We start from the raw sequence: 23,258 nt of genomic DNA on the forward strand, positions 1-23,258 counted from the left end.
CATTATTCACTTTTTTCCAATTGTGAAATCCTCCTGATGTGAATGGACTTGATTTTCTAGAAAATAAATAACATGGAAGACGAAATGCAACATCCACTTCCGGAGAATATTCTAGTCAAGAAAAACTCTTAAACCAATGAGCTTTGAAACGACAAGGATGACTTTCAAGACCAGAAAGAGGGTACTCATCCATAATAAATTGATATGGTCCAAACTTTATATATGCTCTACGAATTTCATCTTGCTAATTGATAGGATAATTCTAAATTTGCAGATGCTTTCCGGGATCACGCATCAATGTATCAATATTAACTTGATCTATTTCAGTCCTTATTATTTTAGAAGCAGGTGGTTGAATATCTTGCTTAACAAATTGTGTCACAGGTTGTTCAATAATATTTTGAACATTACTCAAAAAATCTGAAGCTGAATTTTGTTCATTATATATTCTCTCTTTTCTCTTAAAAAATGAGTGAATTATTTCTATCTTTGACATTTTTAACTTAACTTGAACTATCTAGCAAAAAAAACAAAAATAATTACATATATGTTATTTTAAAAAAAAATATTAAACCTATTGAACAATAACAAATAATTTTAGAAACACAATGTATAATAACAAAAAATAAAGTTATTAATTTATCTTATTATTTTTTGTTCCAAGTCTCACTCAAAAATAACTCTATTGAGTTTTGCTCTCACTTCAACCTTTGAACACTGTTCATTATAAAAATAAAAAAATTAATTATTTTAAATAAATAATATAAATAATACCTGACATTGTTATTAACTTAAAAAAAATTGAGATATACCTCTTTGAGTCTTTGTTGTGTATTCAATGATTAATATTTTGCTGTATACTTCAAATCTTCAATGGTTTTTTATTCATATATCTTATCAGGTTTGGTATGGAGAGAAAATTAGAATGGAAAGACCAAAAGTCTACCCAAATCTATAATGAGAGCCAATAAAAAAGAGAGAAGTGTGCATTGACACGTTCACGCTATGAACCTCTGATGCTTTGAAGAGAAAAGTTTGAAAAATGTACTAGGACTATGATGCGTGAGCATCTTGTCTATCTTTTCCTAGTAAATTTGCATCTTAATTGTTGAGTTTAATTTAGAATTAATTATATTTTAGCCACTATGGATGCTATTTTGAATTTTGTGCAATTTTATTCATTTTAGGTAGCATTTCGGATGGATTTGATGAAGTTTCTACAGAGAAAAAGAAGAAATCAAAGAGATGACCAGTGCAGACCGACGCGGACGCATGGCTCACGCGACCACGCAGAATGGAGAAAACGCAATGACGCAATCGCGTGCCTGACGCGAATGCGTGGACTCGAATATGCACAAATGACGCGAACGCGTGGACGACGTGGACGCGTCACATGCGCGATCTGCAAAAATACAAATGACGCTGGGGTGATTTCTGGGCTGTTTTGACCCACTTTTCAACCCAGAAAACACAGATTAGAAGCTGCAGAATGGACAAAGCAAGTGGTCCCCACCCATCAACTGAAGATCTGTTAATTAATTCAAATTTAAATTCAAAATCTTATCTTTTAGGAAAAGATATTATTTTTATGTTTAGATAATTAGATTTTAAATTAATTAGGATTAGTTATATAAAGGGGAGACTTCTCTTCTATTAGGGACATCACATGAGATTACATTAGATTAGAGGGATTTCATTAGGGAATTCTATACAAATTTACATTCTACATTCCATGAGCAACTAAACATCCACTGTTAAGGTTAGGAGCTCTGTCTATTTGTATGGATTGATTTTATTACTTTTTCTATTTTAATTTATGATTGGATTTATATTTAAGAATTGTTTTTGTTCTTTATCTTATGAATTTGGGTGGAACGGAAGTATGACCCTCTTTCTATTTGAGTTCTTGTAAAACTTAGAAAAGCTTTTTACTCGAACAACAGCTTGAAAATATATTCTCCTAAATTTTAATTATTTGGATTTAATGGGATACGTGACATATAATCCCCTTATTTTTGGGTAATTAGAGTTTTTGTGGCATGCAAACTGAAAATTGATGTTTACCCTCTAATTGGAATTAATTGACCAAGGAATTGGCAGTTGATAAATTTTAGAGGAGACTAGGAAGGTCTAAGGAATTAGGGTCTAGTCACAAATAGTTTGCCATAAATTAAATCCTACATAATTAAAATAGTTAGTAAGAAAAGTTAATCCAGAAAAATAGATAACTCTGAAGTCTTAACTGTTTATCCATATTTTATTCCCAATTTATTTAATTGTCTATACTTTTGATATTTTTGAATTCAAACTTAAACCTTTTGAACATCTCAAAACCAATTTCTGCTTGCTCAACTAAGCCAATCAATCAATCATTGTTGCTTGATCCATCAATTCTCGTGGGATTGACCCTTACTCACGTAAGGTATTACTTGGTACAATCCGGTGCACTTGCCGGTTAGTAGTGTGGGTTGTAAAATACCGCACCAAATTTTTAGCGCCGTTGTCGGAAATTGACTGTGATTAACAACTACCAGTTGTTTGATTGCTTAGATTAGGCATTTTAGTTTTAATTTTATTTAAAAATTTTGCTTTGAATATTTAAAAAAAAAATTTATGGTATTTTTCCTTTTTTCCTTTACGATAAATTTTTTTCCTTTTTTTTCTTTTTCTTTTCTATCTTTTACGTTATTTTTCTTTTTTTTTTCCTTTTCGTTTACCCCCCTCCCCTGTTCTTTCTTTTTCGTTTCCTTTTTTTTATCTTGTTTTAAAAAAAAAATTAAATAAATAATATTTTTTTTCGTGAACCCCCTCTTCCCCTGTTTTGTTTTTTTAAAATTTTTTTTATTTTTTATTACTTGATTTTCGAAAAAAAACAAATATTTTAATTAAAATAAAAAAAAAATTTTAGCACCAATATTTTTCTTAATTTTCGAAACTAAGTTTGGTGTTTCCTAGTAGTTTTATTTTAATTCTTTGAATTCTGTTCTGTCTTCTTTACTTTCCTGTTTACCACATGGTGCGTTTAATCCTTTTTGGTGTTTTATGCTAAGGAAAAAATAATGGAAAGAGATCACATGAGTTACTACTTACATCCAAGTAGTGATTCATACTATGGTGGATGGAGGAATTATCAAAATTTTAGTTGGCAAAGCCAAAACCAAAGAAACTTCAGTGCTCCATGTTCCAACTACCAAGAACCATCATCTTTCTACCCATTTCAAGAGCCACCATCAGATATTGAGACTTCTCAGAAGAAGAGTGTTATGGAAGTAGAAACTCTTAATGCTATTCTTGCCCAGAATAAGCTTATGACTCAGCAATTAAGTCTACTTACTCAACAGATGAGTGGCATGCAAGTCCCAACTATCAACACCCAACACCCAAATTTTGAGTGGGAAGAGCAACCTCAGAGGCCACAAAATTTTAATCATAGTTCTCAGGGTGTTCTTCAACAGAATAATTCTAATAACCACCAGTTTCAGTCTTCTCAGCCCTAACAGAACAATGATTTGGAAGCAATCTTGAAAAATTTTATGCAGGAAACCAGAGCCTCAATAAGAAACTTGGAAGTGCAAATGAGCCAAATAAGCAAGCAATTAATAGAAGAGGAAGATGCACAACCTCCAATGCTCTTGGTAAGTAATGAAGAAGAGATTGCATTAGAAGAAAGCTACCAAGAGGAAGATGTTGAAATTGAGGAAGCTTGCAAAGAGGTAGAAGAATTCAAGGAAGAACACAAGGAAGTGAAACTTGCAAGACCTCTCCCAAAGCCATTACCATCCAATACAACATTCAAGTGGGTAAAATTCCTACCCTTAACCTTTACTTTCTCACTTGAATATGGGCTACTGGAAACGGATGGTCAACTTAGAGCTCTTTGTGGCATTAAGAGTAAGAGGAAGATGGTTAATGGTAAGAGTTATCAAGCAAAGTTCAATATGGCTGCATGCTCCAAATTAAAGTGCAAGGATTGGTGTAGAGCTAATTTGAATGGGTCTAAAAGGTTGTTTGGATGTCTCTGTAAGAATTCAGATTGCTTGCCACCAGGTGGAAATAATGGTGATCCACAAGAAGACGGACGTAAAAGCAAGATTTGGGACCCTGGAATTCATTCCCATAATCAACTCTCTTGGGGCCTTGTCACTTGCTTCAATTTGCTCAAAGGTGTTATACGCCTGGTTTGGGATCCCGGTAGCCATTGGAATTACAAACATTGGTGGGGATTCCTGGATCAGTACAAGCACAAGCCACCATGACAAGGAGCTCACCACATGTCCAACTTAAGGACTTTAACTAAAAGTGCTTGGTGGGAGACAACCCACCGTGGTATGATCGTTTCTTTTCATTCTTAAGTTGTTTTTCGTAGTAGTATGTTTCGCATTTATTTTATTTTTATTGAGTTCTTACTAATTTTCTGATCATGCAGCTATGTTATCCCAGGAACCGAACACCTCAAGCTATATAAAAAAAATGCCACGCGACGCGACTGCATCAGCGACGCGTCCGCATTGCAAGGAGAGGGGAGAAAATAAAAACGACCAGAGAGTCACGCTGGAGCGTGGCTGGAGGCATGCCAGTGGCACAAATCGCCCCACGCGACCGCATCGCCGACGCGTCCGCGTCATGTGAGAATATTAGCCTCCCACGCGACCGCGTGACCCACGCGGCCGCGTGCCCTGATTTTCGACATAAAAAGGGTGCAAACCAAACATTGTGCTGGAGTGGTGCTGGCTTGGTGCTAGACGCATAATCCCTATCACGCGACCGCGTCGCTGACGCGTCCGCGTCATTCCCTTCTGAAGCCACTCACGCGATCGCATGCCCCACGGGATCGCGTCACCCCAAATTTGGAAAATATTTAAATTCGAACAGAGAGTTGTGCAGGTGCGAGGCTGCACTCGCGCCCGAAGCATAACATGGGTCACACGACCGCGTGGCCAACGTGACCGCGTCAACTAACTAAAACGCAATCACGCGAACGCGTGCCCCACGCGTTCACGTCGCTTGCGCCACACTAGTTCGCCGCCCAGTTTTCTTTCTCTCTCTCTCCCCCAATCCTAATTCTCTCTTATTCTTTTACCCTTTTATTTTTCTCTCCTCATAATATTTGTCTCTTCTATTTTCAGTTCCTATTTGCTTGAGGACAAGCAAACCTTTAAGTTTGGTGTTGACGCTGCGCTTATTTTTTTTTTCTGGCACAAAAGGGAGGCGAATCATCTTCACTGAGGAACACAACCTAAAGAATAAAGCGACCGCTAGGATAACTAAGGTGGTTGAGTTCCTTTCATTTTATTCCTCCCCTCTTTTTTTTTCTATGTTATGTTCTGGCTTTCTGCTATTTTGCTTTGTTTGTTGCATGATCTTTTATTAGTTAGAATTCTAGGACTAGTTTTTTTTTAATTTCTTTAATGCTGAAAAGATGTTTCATGTACCACTCACTGAACCTGAATCTAAAAAGAAAAGAAAAAGAAGTGATGTATTATATGAGAAATTGAGTTTAATTCTAAGAATAGTCTCATTTACTTAAAAGTGGTGGTATTTTCTGTGATTTTTTGATGCATGATATGAACAGTGCATATTTGAATTTGAATCAAGGGATGTTGATGTATAAAGAACAGGAATTTAGAGAATTATTATGACTTCTCTGAATTAAAAATAAATTTAATCCTTGAAAAAAAATAATTAAAGAAATAATTAATAATAAAAGCAAGGTCCAAGGCTCTGAGCATCAATGACTAGGGGGGTCAAGACATGATTAATGTAATACCCGGTCTAACCGAAATTAATTAAATGATGAGTTAAGTAGGAGCGAATATGCTTGGAAGATTTGACAATTGGAATTTGATAATTTAAATATGATATTTGGATTCAGTGAGTTTTTCCGAGTCGGAAGACATAGTTTTCTGCGTAAAAGCGCGCAGTGAAATTTTGACCGGCAGTACCGGCTGAGACCTGTCTGGTACTGCAGCTGAGAAAATTGATTATGAGTAAATAGGATTAAGAAATGAGGAATTATAATTAGGGGAGGTAGAAATATCTGAAGTGCGATTTAGAGCGCTAATCTTAAAGATTTTGGTCCAAAATTGGGCCAACGGACAAAAATAAGTGAACTGGGCTTAAGTGGGCCCAAGACCCAACATATATAAACATTAGTTATGAGCATTTCAGCTCATTTTACCCTAAAAAGAAGGGTTGGGGCGCTGAATTAAGAAGAGAGAAGAGAAGAGAGAAAACCTAACTCTCTTTGATCTTCAAACCACCATAACTTGAGCTACGGAGCTCCGATTGACGAGCCGTTTGCGGCCACGCGTCGCTCTTCTCATCCTCTACAATTCTATCTAAGTTTTGTGGTGAGTAATCCACTGTCCTCTGCCCAGTTTTCATTTTCCTCTTCAAATTCGAATTTAGTTTGGGTTTTGAGGAAACCTTGTGATTTTGATTGTTTAGGAGTGCTCTAGTATGAGCCATGGGTGATATTCATCACAAACTTCAGTGGGTTAAGGTAAGAAACCCACCAACCCTTGTGATTTGTCATTTTTATGAGCCCTAGGTTGATGTATGTATGTAATATTGGTTATGTTAGTACATTTGATGGTTTTGGTGCACAATTGGGAGATTGGTGTTGCTTGAGGAGCTTTGGTGAGGCTTGGGGCTAAGGTTGGTGGAGACTTCCAAAGAAGAGGCTCAATTGATTTGGCTACAAGAGGTACGGTTTAAGTTTCATTTAAGTATCGTGTGATGTGATGAGAATTCCTAGGCTAGATACCCCTAAGATTATGTTTGGATTGTGTAAATGGTTGATGCTAATATGCATAGTCGGTATGTAATGTGAATTGATGATTGGGTTGAGAATGGTGTGGCCTTGTATGCTTGGTGTATTGAAAATTTGATGTATTGGGTAATGAGTATTAATTTGTGGTTTATGCATTTAAATTGTGAAATTGGGCCGGAGGCCGTAAATTTTGGGCCGGAGGCCGGAAAGAGGTAAGGGAGGTAAGTTGATGTGTGCATTGTATGATGACACAAGTGATTGGATGAATTTCATATAATGAATATATGAATGATTGGGTTGGTTATTGAATAATGAGGTTTGAGGAGTTGAAGTGTGAAAATCGGTAATTTTGGGTGAAATTGTATAGATGAAGTATGTTTGATTTTGGTTCATATATATTATGTGGTCATATATGTGAGTATGATTATTGATGCCTTGATGGTATGATAATGCATGAAAGATATGTATGTTGTGACATATGCTTGTGGAATGATTAAGGTTGATTTGGGGGTGAAACCACGTGATAGTGAGTATGATATTGGTTATGTATAATGATGGTTGATTGGAAATAGTATTGTTGGAAATTGGGATGAGGAAGGATGTATGACATGTTGATATGTTTGTAATTTAGCCATTTGTTTGAAATGGGTAAAGATGGTTATATGACGGTTTTGTGAATTGTGGTAAGGTGTTAATGTATGAGTTGAGGAGGCTTGATGTTGATTTTGGCATATTTTAATTGGTTTCAAAAAGGGTTGAAATTGGCATGTTTTGGTTGATTTTGAAAAGAGTTGAAAATGGCTTGTTTTGAAAATGGCACTTTGTGGTTTTATATGAAAACATGGTTTTTGGGCATACTTTGACGGGACATAACTTGGACTACGGATCTCTGTTTTGTGCCAAATCTGTTTAGAAATGAAATTGGATCCGGGATGTCCATGTCGTTCGAAGAACGGGTGAAAAACGATTTAAAATGAGGAAGTTATGTCCGTCGGAAGATTGGGGGCTGAATCTGTGAATTCCGCAGCTTTTAACTTAGAAATTTTTTTAGCAGAATGACCCTCCACGCGTAGGCGCACTTGGCGCGTACGCGTCGTTCTTCGAGAAGGCACCATCCACGCGAGCGCGTGGTGTGCGCGTGCGCGTCGATGCGCTGCACCCAATGCTCAGCCATTTTCCCGAGAGTTGTGCCAGAGTTGTGCCAGTTTTGTGCCTAGGGCGCAAATGCACCCACGCGTACGCGTGGCTGACGCTTACGCGTCATCTGGCTGTGTTTCAATCTGCGCGTCCGCGTGTATGACGCATACGCGTCTATGAGCTTTGTGGGCATCCACGCGTGCGCGTGGAGTACGCGTACGCGTGGCCCTGCTTTCATGCCAAAGTTGATTTTTGAGTTCTAAAAGCCAAATCTCATACTTCTAAGCCTCCGATCTCACCCCTTATGTATTAAATCATTATGATATGCTTAGTAATGAGAAAGGAACTAGGGGATGTGGTAACTTGCGAGTGAAGCAAGGGGAAAAGTTATGATCAATGGTGATCAACGATGATTATATGAGATATGGAGAATGACGGTAGGAGTACCGTGTATGCCATGAGCCGAAGGGCTATATCTATTGATAAATGGCTGGTTCTTGATTGAACCATGAGCCGGATGGCTGAGTTATTGCCGGGTCACGGCAAAGCCATTATTGATTATGGCTGAGTATAAATGCATATATGATTAATGAATGAATGTGTTGAATGGATAATAATGGAAAATGTTGAAATGTGATGTGTAAACCCGGGTAGTAGGCAGTGGCGTTGTCCACTTGCTCCGGGTATGAGACGGAAAAGGATGTTTATGATAAATGAGTTAATTATAGAGTTTTGAATGAATGTAATTCTGATACCTGGGTAGTAGTAAGGGTTGGGGTTCGTCCCACTTGCTCCAGGTTAATGTTTGAGATTTGATAACAATTAGGATTGATAATTTGAATTGAGATTGAATGAATATATGCTTAAGATACCTGGGCAGTAGCAAGGGTTGTGGTTCGTCCCGCTTGCTCCGGGTCAATGCTTGAGATACCTGGGCAGTAGCAAGGGTTGTGGTTCGTCTCGCTTGCTCCGGGTTAATGCTTGAGATACCTGGGCAGTAGCAAGGGTTGTGGTTCGTCCCACTTGCTCCAGGTCAGAGATTGTGACGCCTGGGTAGTAGCGGTAGTAGTGGTGAATCCACTCGCTCCAGGTTGAGCTGTTAAACACCCGCCTGGGTAGTAGCCGCAGTAGTGGTTGTTCCACTGGCTCTGGGCTGAGTGGGTAGTAGCAAGGGGGTTGTAGCTCAAACCTACTTGCTCCGCAAGGGGTGTTTCTGTCCATGGTTAGCTACCAGGACGTGTCAGGTTGGCTATATAACCGACAGATGATATCATCAGCCATAGGGCAGGCATACATCATTTGCATATGTTTGAATTGTTTGGGTTTGCCTATTTGTTTTGGATTTCTATATCATATATGCTATGTTACCTGATTACATGCTACTTGTTCTACTTGTACCTTATTTGTGTATTACTTGTCTGTATTGCTTGTGTTTGTACAACTGAGAGATCCCTCATGATGGTGTCGGTGGATGTTGGGTGCTGTTCTTGATGAGATGAATTGATAATGCGATTGCATAATGATGATGATTTTTGAATGAGATCATTTGAGCCCCCTGGGTAGACGCAGTGATGTGATTTCACTAGCTCCAGGCGAGGGTATGATGTATTGATATAGAGTTGCTGAGGCAGAATAACTGGTAATGGTTTTGTTTATGATTCTGAGTCTGATTCGTGGAAGAATCAGCGAATTGGGAAACATGTGTAATATGAACTAGATTTAGTATCCCCTTACGTCAGATGCCTATTTATGGATTAGTGAGAATCTAGGCTGGATACTTGGTGAAAAGGAGTTTAGGATGCTTAGGGAGTTTTTATTGCAGTGCATTGTATTTATTTGGCACTTTTACCGTACTGGGAACCCATGGGCCTGGGGTTCTCATTCCGTATATATCTCTTATTTTTCAGATACAGGTTCAGGTGCTCAGAAGTGAGCTGCGGTTCGTCTGAGAGACGGCGAAGATATTTATTTTCTCTACTTTGTGTTTTGCTTAGAATCTCTCCACCTTTGTTCTGAAAAGATTATATTATGTATTGAACTCTTTTGGAACTTGCCTATAGAGGCTCTTATGTTTCCTTTGGGAGAGATTAGGATATATTGTTGTCAACTACTTTCATACTGTACCCTAGCCGGCCTAAACTTCGCGGGTCGCGACTAGTGGCTATTTACTTATGTTATATATATCTATCTGTTATCTGTCTCTTAATCTCCTTTATGCCTTGTCCGTATATCGCTTTCGGCTTCACGTTTTAACTTTTCATTGTCGAAACGTGAGTGATACGTCTTCGCGATTTTATTTATACTCTTTTCAGGCTTCTCGATTAATACTCCTTTCGAAATTACCTATATTTATATATTAAAAATCCACCTGAGAGTCGTACCACCGTAATATCATTGACTTACGACTCGAGCATAAGGATTTGAATATTAGGGTGTTACAATTAAAAGCTCAAAGAGTTGTTTCCCTAGTCATATGCTTGTGGTGTGATTGTGTCAAGTAATCTTTGAGACAGAACACTTAGAGTCGAGACCAAGTGCGTTTAACAGAGTATGCCAAAGGCTTTGAGCACCACTGTTTGGGAGTAATTAAAAGAAAAATCAGAACTCAAAGGGAGTTTCCCAGTTAAGTGCTTATGGTGTTTTTGTGTCAAGTAACTCTTGAGATAAAACATTTAAAGTCACGGCTAGACTCAAGGTGCAAAGCACCAAAGAAAAATAAATTAAAGTAAATGTTGCTGTGTTCAAGGATTAAACTGAAATGTAAAGATCAGAGAATTCATAATATCATCCGGATTCTAAATCCGAATGACATTAACATTCTTGATTCAAAGGAGAGTGAGATGCCAAACCTATTCAAGATTACAGTTATAAACCCCACTATAAAAAAAGACATGAGTTTAATCGAACTCTCATTCTCATGCAAATTCACATCATAAGCTTATATTAGTTTTGGTTGCTTGAGGACAAGCAACAGTTTAAGTTTGATGTTGTGATGCGTGAGCATCTTGTCTATCTTTTCCTAGTGAATTTGCATCTTAATTGTTGAGTTTAATTTAGAATTAATTATATTTTAGCCACTATGGATGCTATTTTGAGTTTTGTGCAATTTTATTCATTTTAGGTAGCATTCGGATGGATTTGATGAAGTTTCTGCAGAGAAAAAGAAGAAACCAAAGAGATGACCAGCGAAGACCAACGCGGACGCATGGCTCACGCGACCGCGCGGAATGGAGTAAACGCAATGACGCGATCGCGTGCCTGACACGAACGCGTGGACTGGAATATGCACAAATGATGCGAACGCATGGACGATGCGGACGCGTCACATGCGCGATCTGCAAAAATACAAATGACGCTGGGGTGATTTCTGGGCTGTTTTGACCCACTTTCCAGCCCAGAAAACACAGATTAGAAGCTGCAGAATGGACAAAGCAAGTGGTCCCCACCCATCAACTGAAGATCTGTTAATTAATTCAAATTTAAATTCAAAATCTTATCTTTTAGGAAAAGATATTATTTTTATTTTTAGATAATTAGATTTTAAATTAATTAGGATTAGTTATATAAAGGGGAGACTTCTCTTCTATTAGGGACATCACATGAGATTATATTAGATTAGAGGGATTTCATTAGGAAATTCTATACAAATTTACATTCTACATTCCATGAGCAACTAAACCTCCACTGTTAAGGTTAGGGGCTCTGTCTATTTGTATGGATTGATTTTATTACTTTTTCTATTTTAATTTATGTTTTGGATTTATATTTAAGAATTATTTTCGTTCTTTATCTTATGAATTTGGGTGGAACGAAAGTATGACCCTCTTTCTATTTGAGTTCTTGTATTACTTGGAAAAGCTCTATACTTGAACAACAACTTGAAAACATATTCTCCTAAATTCTAATTATCTGGATTTAACGGGATACGTGACATATAATCCTTTTATTCTTTGGGTAATTAGAGTTTTTGTGGCATGCAAACTGAAATTTGATCATGTACCCTTTAATTGGAATTAATTGACCAAGGAATTGGCAGTTAATGAATTTTAGAGGAGACTAGGAAGGTCTAAGGAATTAGGGTCTAGTCACATATAGTTTGCCATAAATTAAATCCTACATAATTAAAATAGTTAGTAAGAAAAGTTAATCCGGAAAAATAGATAACTCTGAAGCCTTAACTGCTTATCCATATTTTATTCCCAATTTATTTAATTGTCTATACTTTTGATATTTTGAATTCGAACTTAAACCTTTTGAACATCTCAAAACCAATTTTTGCTTGCCTAACTAACCCAATCAATCAATTATTGTTGCTTGATCCATCAATCCTCGTGGGATCGACCCTTACTCACGTAAGGTATTACTTGGTATGACCCGGTGCACTTGCCGGTTAGTAAATGTGGGTTATAAAATCCGCACCAGACTACTTTAATTAATAACATGGGCTATTACATATTGGGCTAGTATAATAGAACTATTTTCATTAATTATTAGAATTGACTATCAATAAACAATATCCCAAATACCCAATACATATTACAAGTTTTAGTTACTTTAATTTATAAGATTTTGCAACTTATATTTTATTTTAACATCATATATAAAAAATACTGAATATTATTAATTATTACTATTTACTAATTTTTTTTAAAAATCTTAGGGGACCATAGCCATCTTAGCCCCCGTCAATCCGCCTCTAGCCGTATGAGAAATTTTTTCATTAGGGTATAGGATCACATATACATTTTCGGAAGCCATACAGACAGCAAAACAAAACTAACACCCACAATATCTTAGAGAGAAGGAAGGTAAAGAGGTAGAGAGAAATTTTGGGGTTAGAAGAGAGTGCAGGAGAATGGCTCCTTTCGTAAGCGATACATCTCAAGTGCACCATTTAGCGTGTAGTACCATTGACTTGGATTCCAATTCGTGGATACCCCCACTGGAGTTGGTCATTTCACTGGCGCCAGCTATATAAAATGGCCTCTTCACTCATTTCATAGGCGTCGAACCAAAAATACCTTTTGCTCCTGTCAGTCTTATTTCGTGACCACTAGACCTAAATTGGAGTGTAAATCCAATTCGCATGCATCCCCTGAAGTGACCGTACGCATTTTTAAATTTATTTTTTTTCATGCGTATTTTGAGAAATAATATATTTATGATATTTATTTATATAAAAAAACCCTAAAAATTTGAATTCTAAAACGGTAATTATTAGAAGAACAATGTTAACTGACTTATAAAATAAGTTTAACATTGTTGGGAATAATACACCATTCCCCCTTGAGAAAATACCTTTGACAGAGAAATAAAATAGACACAATCACAACACAAGAATTTAACGTGGAAACTCCAATTACCGAAGAAAAAACCACGGCCGTTGTCAAATGACAACCAGAGAATATCACTATGTGAAAATTGTTACAACACATAGACTTCTTTCTCTCTAACACCGGCACCCCAGTACACCCACACTCTCTCAAAGTAAATATCTAACTACATCTCACAACACTCTCTAATCAAAGAGTACAGAGAAAAAGAAAAATCAGATACAAGCTTAAAGTGTTTCTGAATGGTGCAAAAACAAATGGAGAACTTAGCCTCATACTTATAGCCTAGGCCACCCACTCCATTTGCTATCCTAAACAATGTGGGACTAATTCAACCAAATCCTAACAATCTCTACCTTGATTGAAATAGTCACACATCTTCAGCTTCCATTGTCAACACCGACAATTCTTTGCTGCCATTGTCTATACCGACAATCATAGTTCAGAGAACTTTCATACTCCACCATGAAAGTATAGTCACTTGGAATTAGACCACTCCAAGCATTTCGCCTTGGTACAGATCGAAACCTTGCTGAAAATTCATGGTGCAACTTCCAAATTGGCTTTTCCTGGAAGTTCTTCAGCCATCGACCTAACTCCGCCACACACCTTGCATCTCAACGCCAACCAATGCCCGTGTGCAATTGTGGACCTGATTGCCACAACTTATCCTTATCCATGGCAGTGCGGTAATACCATAAGGATACTTCTTGTCTTCTAGAGAACATCATCTTCTCTCATAGAGAGAGCAACCAGAGATCTTCTCCTTCAACGCCTTGTGCAAACCTGATTGTATCAACACATCCTTGACTTGTATTTGCCACAAGCCAAAATTGATTCTTCCATCAAATTTCTCTATTTCAAGCTTCACAGCACTTGAATATCCTGACATTGTTGCAACCGTATACTGGAATAGTATAACTCAACTGTAGACCATGCACTAGGAAGGGTCCCCAGGAAAGAGAGGTGGGTCACAATTGACACACTTAAATACCAAGTCTTTCCTTAGCCAGAACCTTTCCAAACTGCACTCTCACAGTGTCATACTGCCTTCCAGCAACAACAACAGCAACCAAAGATCAACCTCAAGCTACAGGACAAAATTCTTTTCTGATGTGGAAGGTCAGACTAGGCTGCAACCACAGAGCATACTAAGAATAAATCCCACCGAACCGAAGCTCTGATACCACTTGTTGGGAATAATACACCATTCCCCCTTGAGAAAATACCTTTGACAGAGAAATAAAATAGACACAATCACAACACAAGAATTTAACGTGGAAACTCCAATTACCGGAGAAAAAACCACGGCCGTTGTCAAATGACAACCAGAGAATATCACTATGTGAAAATTGTTACAACACATAGACTTCTTTCTCTCTAACACCGGCACCCCAGTACACCCACACTCTCTCAAAGCAAATATCTAACTACATCTCACAACACTCTCTAATCAAAGAGTACAGAGAAAAAGAAAAATCAGATACAAACTTAAAGTGTTTCTGACTGGTGCAAAAACAAATGGAGAACTTAGCCTCATATTTATAGCCTAGGCCACCCACTCCATTTGCTATCCTAAACAATGTGGGACTAATTCAACCAAATCCTAACAAACATATACCCATTTTTTTTATTTCTTTTCTTTTTTCTTTCTTATACTTTATTTCTCTTTCAAAAATATGGTGGCAATGCATATATATACTTGTATGTTTGTATGTGCCTCTTGATGGTCTCCCTGGGCTATTTTCTTTTCTTTTTTTCCCCCTCACTCTGTTGGCTTTTTCCTGCTAATGCACTGCCCTCTATTGGAGCAATCATTTTCTTCAACCTATTTTTTTTTATTATTAGAAAAAAATAATAATAAAAAAGAAACACAAAAGGTACAAGATGCAAACTGACAAGTTAGCTGACCTATGATTTAATTTTCTCATTAACAAATTATGCAACAAATCATAACAAGTAGTTACATATAGAAATATTAAGTAATAACTAATATTTTTAATATATTTAAGTTAATATTAATTAATTATTTACTTTTTTTCTACTAAAAATATTATCCCTCTAGTATTCTCCTATTTCATATTGGGGTAATTATACTTACTACAAAAAATTTGAAAAATTAGTTAATTATGGCGAGTTTTTTTGTATTTATGGTAATTTAACCGTCATTTTATTAAGAGCGACATTTTTTTAAAAACGAATGTGAACAGTGCAGTTTTGACAAATTAATTTGTGAATTAAAAATGTATAAAGATAGAAGAATACATGTATAGTAAAGAAATAAAGAAGAATAATAATGCTGGATAACAATTTATGGTGTATAAAAATGTGAAAAAATAAAGTCAGATATAAAACAAGGTAAAGAGAAACAAAATAGAAGAGAAAAGATTAAAAAGAAAAAATGAGCAGAAATTATTTTAGATATAAAAAAGAAATTAGTATTTTTGTTGAATATTGATGTTTGGGATGCTTTATAAAAATGTGGATGTGTCAGAAATGTTAACACAACACACATCTTGTGTCTTATTTTTTCAAAATTTGAGACAATTTTATCAAAAATTTTTAACGAGATTCATCACGTGTTATCTTTTGGTGCAAGACGCACCTTGCGTGTTACTTTAGTAAAGATTCTGTGCAAATTTTCGAGACAATTTTATCAGAAATTTTCAGCGAAGATTTGCCACATAGCAGCTCTAGGACAACACGTAGGATGCATGTTACCTTTAGCAGAGATGCGTTGTAGATTCCTGAAGTATCTTGATTAGTGTCTCCAAACACAGAAACGCCACATATCGTCATCCAGCAGCATGTAAGTTGCATATTGACCAATCTTGATCAGTGTCTCCATGCAGGAGACAAGACTTGCTCTGGGAAGAGAAATCACTAATGGTAACATTTGTTTCATGGTTTGTTCTGAATGTATAAAAGAGGAGGTTGGAAACTTCATTTTCATTTCATTTCATTCACAGTTTGTTAGTTGAGAGTCTGCTTAGTGTATCATTGTGTGGAGATGTAGGTTTTATGATGTAGTTGAGAGTGAGTAAATTAATTTTAGTTAAGAGTGAGATTAATACATCTAAAATCATACATAATTATACGTATGTAAAAGATCATATTAATTATTTGGGATATCCTAACGTAATAAGTTTATTATTTTTAGTTAGTTTCTTAGTCTTTATTTGGTTAATATTAATTTAATAGTTTGTAACTATTTATTTAGTTAATATTAGTTTAGTTGTACTGTTATTTCTATTAATATGAAAAAATAATAAAATTAATATTAATTTTTTATTTTTCAAAGATAATATTATTCTATTTTTTTTATCTTTCTGTTATTAGTATGTATAATTTTTGATAATATTATTATTTTTTATTTTTTATTATAATATAATATTTTATATTTCTGTTAATGATTAAATTAATAAATTAAAAATAATACTGGGGTCGTGTTTTTATTTGGACTTGTGAATCAGGTATCTTCTGAACCATTGTTGAGAACTACAACGGCAAAGTTTGGTAAGATTATTCTCATTCACCAAAAATTTTAGCTATCGACTTCTGTTTTGCCAATCAAACCTTTCGATAATTAATAGTGTAGTTGAATCTTGCTTGGACTTCCACAATTATAGATTTCACCCTTATGGACGGTTCGGATTCAGCCAATGGCTTCATAGCCTTAACAATCGTGTTCGAGTCCAACTTGTAGTGATCTTGTGAAATCATTCCCATGAAATATGTGTGCCTCTCCCGTTGTATCTCCAAATCTTTCAACAAGCTTTCTTTATTATTAAGCTGGCTCGGATAAGCCAACCGCACCCACGTCCATAGTTTTGCATTTTGCATATAACGTCTGTAACTCGGATTCATAAACAACATAGTCGACTCCTCTAAAGATAGTGTAACTCCGAATTGCCGCGATGAGTGATCTTTTAGAACTGTATTCCATTCCAATCTTGAACTCTCCGTCCTCGGGATTAGCAACACCTATAAAAAAATTTTTTTGCTCGTCAATCCGTCAAAACAAAATTAAGGAAACATACTACCCACTCCTCACGTACCTATGTTCGCATATTCGGAAAACTCTGGTACATGCATGGCGTCAAGATCCAAACTACGTATAAAAGGTATAACGTCCATCGGTTGACTAACTGCGGGTGGAACTACTAAAGTTTCCACGACTGCCTCACTTTCTCCATCGCCGTCTTTGTCTTCGTCACCAGCTTTGTACATAGCTTCGAATTCCTTCGTCACTATCATTATTCATTCCGTTGTACGTCTCAGCTCTGTCATCTTGCACATCTAGATCATGTTGAATCTCATACGCAACTATATGTTCAAACTCAACATACAACTCAATCCTTGGGTGTTGCACCTGAGTTTGCTAGTGAATAAGAAACATCCGCTGAATACTTGTTTCGTCATCGTTCGGCATAATCTCAAACTGTATTAGGCCATCTCGCAATAAAGTAAAAAGATAATGAGTTTCGATTTTTATAAACAGAAAACTCACCTTGCAGGTTACGTGTTGCAATGCCATCCAACTAGCATTTGGCACGTGTACAACACGTAAGGTACGTGTTACTTGCATGCCTGACACGTGTCCAACACGCATGGTACGTGTTGCTTGGATGGTCGCTACGTGGACAACACATATAGTGCATGTTACTTCTATTTAAGACACGTGTCCATCACCCTACATGCGTCTTGAGTCAGCATGTAATTTGCGTGTTACATCTGCTATATCTACAAGGTCCACTCATCTGTATATACACCAAAAAATTTCATTTCCAACAAAAACTCACATATTTTTTTCATATTAAAATTTTTTAGCCAAAAATATGTATATATTGATTTTAAATTAAAATTATAAATAACAATAACTAGATACACAACCCCATGAAAACGCGGTTTATGGTAGTTAATTCTCATGCCTGTAGATCACAGCTTTCTTCAGAAAATGGTTTCTCTTATCCTCCCTTAAAGGACGCAACATGCTGGAGTAGTGTTGTGTTGTCTGCGTTTAAAAACAATTATAAATTCACAAATTTCTGCTTCTGCCAACAGCAATAATTTATCGTCAATAATGTTAATGCTCCTTATTAATTAGTTTATGGGAAAAGATGGGAAACTAATTATAATTAATTTGTTCAGCCAATAATCAATCAATATTTTTCTTTATTTTAAAACTTTTCTTTTTCACTCTTAATATTTGTTCATTCCCTACTTTATTAACAGATTGTTTATTAAAACCATTATCTTAAGGTGTAAGTTTGAATAAATGGAAGAGACCAAGATTCATGAATGTAAAGCATTATTATTACTACTCTGGATCGGAGTAATACACTCTCATCAACGTGAGGTTTGGTGGAGAATAATAATGAGTGCTTGCATTTATTTCTCATTGCAAACTTATATGTATAGTTTGGCCAGTGGCCACTCATGAAATCTGTTAATTTGTTCATGGCCTCTTTCACAATAATTAAATTGGTTATGTGATATATAAAGTGAAGACTAAAATTCTTTTAGTCTTAATTTTTGAACTAAATTTTTTAATATTTAAATGTATTTTTTTCAAAAAAATTTATTTTAGCATGTTTTTGTTCTTTAACCAAAATTAATTTTTTTTTATAAAAATATCAATTTTTTACTATTATTATCTTTTTTTTGTTAATTTTAATCTTAAATTACTGCAACTGCCACTACGATCACCATTATTATGATTATTATCATTATCTAAAAGAAGATGATAAAAAAAATTGAGTATTTTTAGAATAAAATAGGACGTTTAAAAAAATAATTAATTAATTTTGATTAGGACTATAAAATAGAAGAAGAATAAGACGTTTCAAAACTATATTATTAGTACTCAGTTCAAAAGTTAAAAATTAAATGAGTATTTTACCCAATATATATCATAACAACAAATTAGTATGTGGAGTTTAAGTTTAATTGTAGAATCAATTTTAAGTTGAATAAAGTATTATTTTTGTTATTAATGTTTAATTTAAATAATGTCTTAAAGTTGTCAATAATGTTCTAAACATTTTATTTAAATTTATCTCTAACATTTTAAAATTGTTATAATATTATTTTATTGTGGACTCTATTAATAATTCTGTAATGGAAATACATAGGTAGATGTTATAACCTATTGTAAAAAATAAATCTCATATTACGAATGACAAAAAATAAAAAATTAAATAAATAAAAGAAAAATAACACTACCATATATGAGAGAATAAAATGTAATTAGGGTTTTGTATACTATTATTATATATTCTCCATATGGATCAATAACAAAATGTATATGTAAACTGTAAACTGTAAAGTATCCTCCAAATTTTGACCAATGAAACACCCGGATACAAAACTAGGATTAAGGGAATAAATTAATTAATTAAATTATCATGAAGAAGCATGAAAGAGTTGACGAACATTCATTGGATAAATATCATTGTGAGAACCATCTAACAAACGTTTGGCTATAAAAATATTAGCAGCATCAGTTGGATGATAAGGGTCCCAAAACACATACTTTGATCTGTCCATGCATACTCTTGATGATGGACCACATGGGACTAAACCTCCAAATCTCCCAGCGAAGGAACAACAAGATGATGATGGGTTTGCAAAACCTGTATGCATCATCACCACATCATTATTCATTTATCAAAGAATTTAATTTTAATATAATTACAGTACGTAAAAATATCGAAGAATATTGTTAGAGATATTCTGATAGAATTACTTCACAATTTTTAGTTTGATCATTTACAATTTGTGTTTTTCTACTATTTAACTAATAACACAATTTAAATTAGCGGATTCTAGTATAGTTATATTATAATAAATATGATAACTATGATATTTTAAAAAAGTGTTGTTAAAAATTAAATAACATTTTTTATTATTTAACAATATTTTTTAATTTAAAAATAAAAATATTATTAAAATATAAAAATTATTACTTTAATTTTAACAATATTTGTATGATCATCGTAACTATTGAAACATCTTCGAATTAGAATTCACCATTTAAATTTTGTCAAAAATTGTGATTGTCTAAAATATGTTACTAATTATAAAAAAAATGTAAAACTTTGTAATCATCTAATTATGAAGTGAACATTTTGTATACACATTTAACTTCATTAACTTTTACACCTATATATGATTGGAAAGATCATAAAATAAAATGTTTAAATTAATTAAATTACAATATAAAACAGTTTGATACATCAAATTATTTTCTAATTAATTAGTCAAAAAATTTATAATGAATATTGAGAGGTGTTAGTGGAGATTAATTGACATGCATATATACATACCATATTCCATGTAATTGCTGAATATATCTTCCAAGATGGTGTAAACATCTGCATAAACAAACATTGAACCCTTCAAATTTGCACTGAGCTCAGCAACAAGACCCTTCAATTGGGTGTTAAACATTTGAGCTAACTGATTGGGGAATGTGACACAATTATCTCCAGCATCTATGTTTGTATCCCTTTGATTTGGGATGCACCCAATGGGCCCCACATTCACCACTATGATTTTTCTTGCTCCAAGATTGAATAACCTCTGAAAAAGAAAAAAAAAATCTCATTTGTTATTTAAGTTTATATATTTTGAGAAACAATCATATTTTTCACAATAAAATGTTTGATTTTCTGTTTTTATATTAAAAATTTAATATAATTAATTCCCCTGTACTTCAATTCTGTTTCAAAAACCAAAATATAAGATTTTTTGATTTTTTGTTACATGAATGTCTCTATTTATCTTTACAACAAGGTAGATTTATATATTTTTATTTTAAAAATAGTACTAAAAACAGAAACAAAATAAAGTATTTCCATTTTATCTCTCTATCTCCCAATCTTTATTTTATTTTGTTTTTTAAAATTTTTTATTTTCCTGAGATATTTATGAAAGACAAATTTATGATTAGCAATACTACTATATGGTAGGAATATAATAACATTATTATTTATTACAGTGAGTTGCATTCTGAATCTTGAAATCATGGTGTTGACAAAGACTTGTGGAGTTGTCAACTTCTGCTCAGCAATGGTGACTCCTGGTGTTAGATAGTTATTGATGAAATCGTTTGAACCAATTGTTACTGAGAACAGTCCTCTTCTTAATAGATCAACAGCTGCAGTAACCCCAATGCTTGAAATAATGTCTTGCCTTGTGTTTTCAAAGTTATCTAATTGTGCATCCAAGTTTATTCTTCCCCCCTATTATAGTTATAATAATAATAATACTAATTAAAAAGTGTACCATTTTGTATTTAATTAATTAAGTATATGCATGTAGCAAAATGTGAAAGATATTGATTACTGTTGAGATCATTTCAAACATTTTAAATTCGAGTATTTCAGTGATTTAAACCATCAATCTTAATAGTTAAAATTACTGGAATGCTCCAATTTCTGAAACACTTGAAATGTATCTTTGATTGTTGAAGAACTTACAAAGATTTTTCCAGTGAGATTGAGGATTCCACCTCCACCTGAGGCATAGTTGACACCCTTTAGAATCACTGGTCCAACTGTGGTTGGAGCCAAATAAGGTGGAGTATAACCCATTGCTAGTTCCTCACCTTCTCACATATAAATCAATAAATAAATAAATAAATAAATAAATAAATAAATTTAATTTAAATTATTTACTTACCAATGATATCAACAATGGTTCTTCCATTTGTGAACCTCCCTGTTGGTTTGCCGAAATCAATGCCAAAAGGAACGTAGTTAGCCCTTGAGAGAGTGGGAATGTAGTTATTGTTTCCTACATCAACAAGAGAATCTCCAAACACAAAATTTGCAGTAGATGAATCTTGTGAGGTAGTTGAAACCTTAAACAACATGGCCAAAACTATGCAAACTCCAAACACAACAACACTGTCAACAATGAAGATCCTATTCAAATCCATAGCCATTGCAAAATATGTATGTATATTGATAGAAACTAAAGATGTAATATAATGTGAATAATAATAATAAGATCACAAAAGAATATGATTGATATTGCTATGTGCTAATGATAATGGGTTGGTTGGGTAGACACACACATATATATAACACTAAAAAGGTTGTGTGAGGATAACAGAGAAAACACCCTTTTTCAGTCAAAGGTATGGGTTCAACAATGAAGTGAACCACCTATATTAATGACCCTTAATATAGATCAACTACCGTGTGTGAGCAAATTCTCTAAATAGATATTACCCCAAAGGCCCAAAGTGCCGCTAAAAAAATTAAATATGGGGCCAAATCGTGATATTTTAAAATATATTATCTTTTTTGCTTTTTTTTTTAATGTGAAAAATTGTTCTAATAAAAATAAAACCGGAGGTCAAATTTTAATTTTTTTTTTAGTTTTTTCTCTTCTAAAAATAAAAATTGGAAGGGTCGATTTTAATTTTAAATTGTTAAATTTTTTGAGATAAAAAATTAGAGAGTTCGATTTCAGTATTTTAAAATTTTTAATTGTGTGAAAAGTAAAATTGAAGAGTTTGATTTTAACTTTAAAGATATTTTAATTTTCTAAAGATAAAAGTGGAACATTCTAATTTTAATGTTATAACAATTTTTAATACTTTGACACCAAAACAGATCATCCGATTTGTAGAGTGACTACATACATTGGTATCGTACGTCCTTTCTAAATTACATATATGTATTTTACGACATTGTTTGACCATCGAATAATCGCTTGTTATTTTTTATGTGGGAGAGAGAGAAGTGTATAACAAGAAGCTGTGAACAGAAACGTATTTTCCATTGGTATGGGATGTACAAATCGGATGCACCGATTTGTTTGTTTTATTTTTTTTTCAAACAAACAATCACAATTCGGACGGTCCGTTTTGATTTTTCAAAAAAAAAAAAAAAACCTAAAAACGGAGGGTCCGTTTTGTTTTAAAGGAAAAATTAAAAAAAAATAGAAAACGGAGGGTCCGTTTTCGGTTTTTAAAAAAAACAAAAAAAAAACCTGTACACGGA

At 34.3% G+C, this 23,258-nt stretch overlaps 1 protein-coding gene across 1 annotated transcript; it reads right to left on the reverse strand.

Annotated features, from left to right (window-relative positions):
- Window positions 1–19,647: 19,647 nt before the first annotated feature.
- Window positions 19,648–22,192, reverse strand: LOC130974680 (GDSL esterase/lipase At4g16230-like). The gene is made up of 5 exons (XM_057899537.1): window positions 21,928–22,192; window positions 21,726–21,853; window positions 21,243–21,488; window positions 20,571–20,826; window positions 19,648–19,877 (listed from the first exon to the last, which is right to left on the reverse strand). The coding sequence occupies exons 1-5, from the start codon at window positions 22,190–22,192 to the stop codon at window positions 19,648–19,650; spliced, it is 1,125 nt and encodes a 374-aa protein (XP_057755520.1).
- Window positions 22,193–23,258: the final 1,066 nt, after the last annotated feature.

The sequence above is a fragment of the Arachis stenosperma genome, chromosome 4, assembly GCF_014773155.1.
Source record: "Arachis stenosperma cultivar V10309 chromosome 4, arast.V10309.gnm1.PFL2, whole genome shotgun sequence".
Classification (NCBI taxonomy): Eukaryota; Viridiplantae; Streptophyta; class Magnoliopsida; order Fabales; family Fabaceae; genus Arachis; species Arachis stenosperma.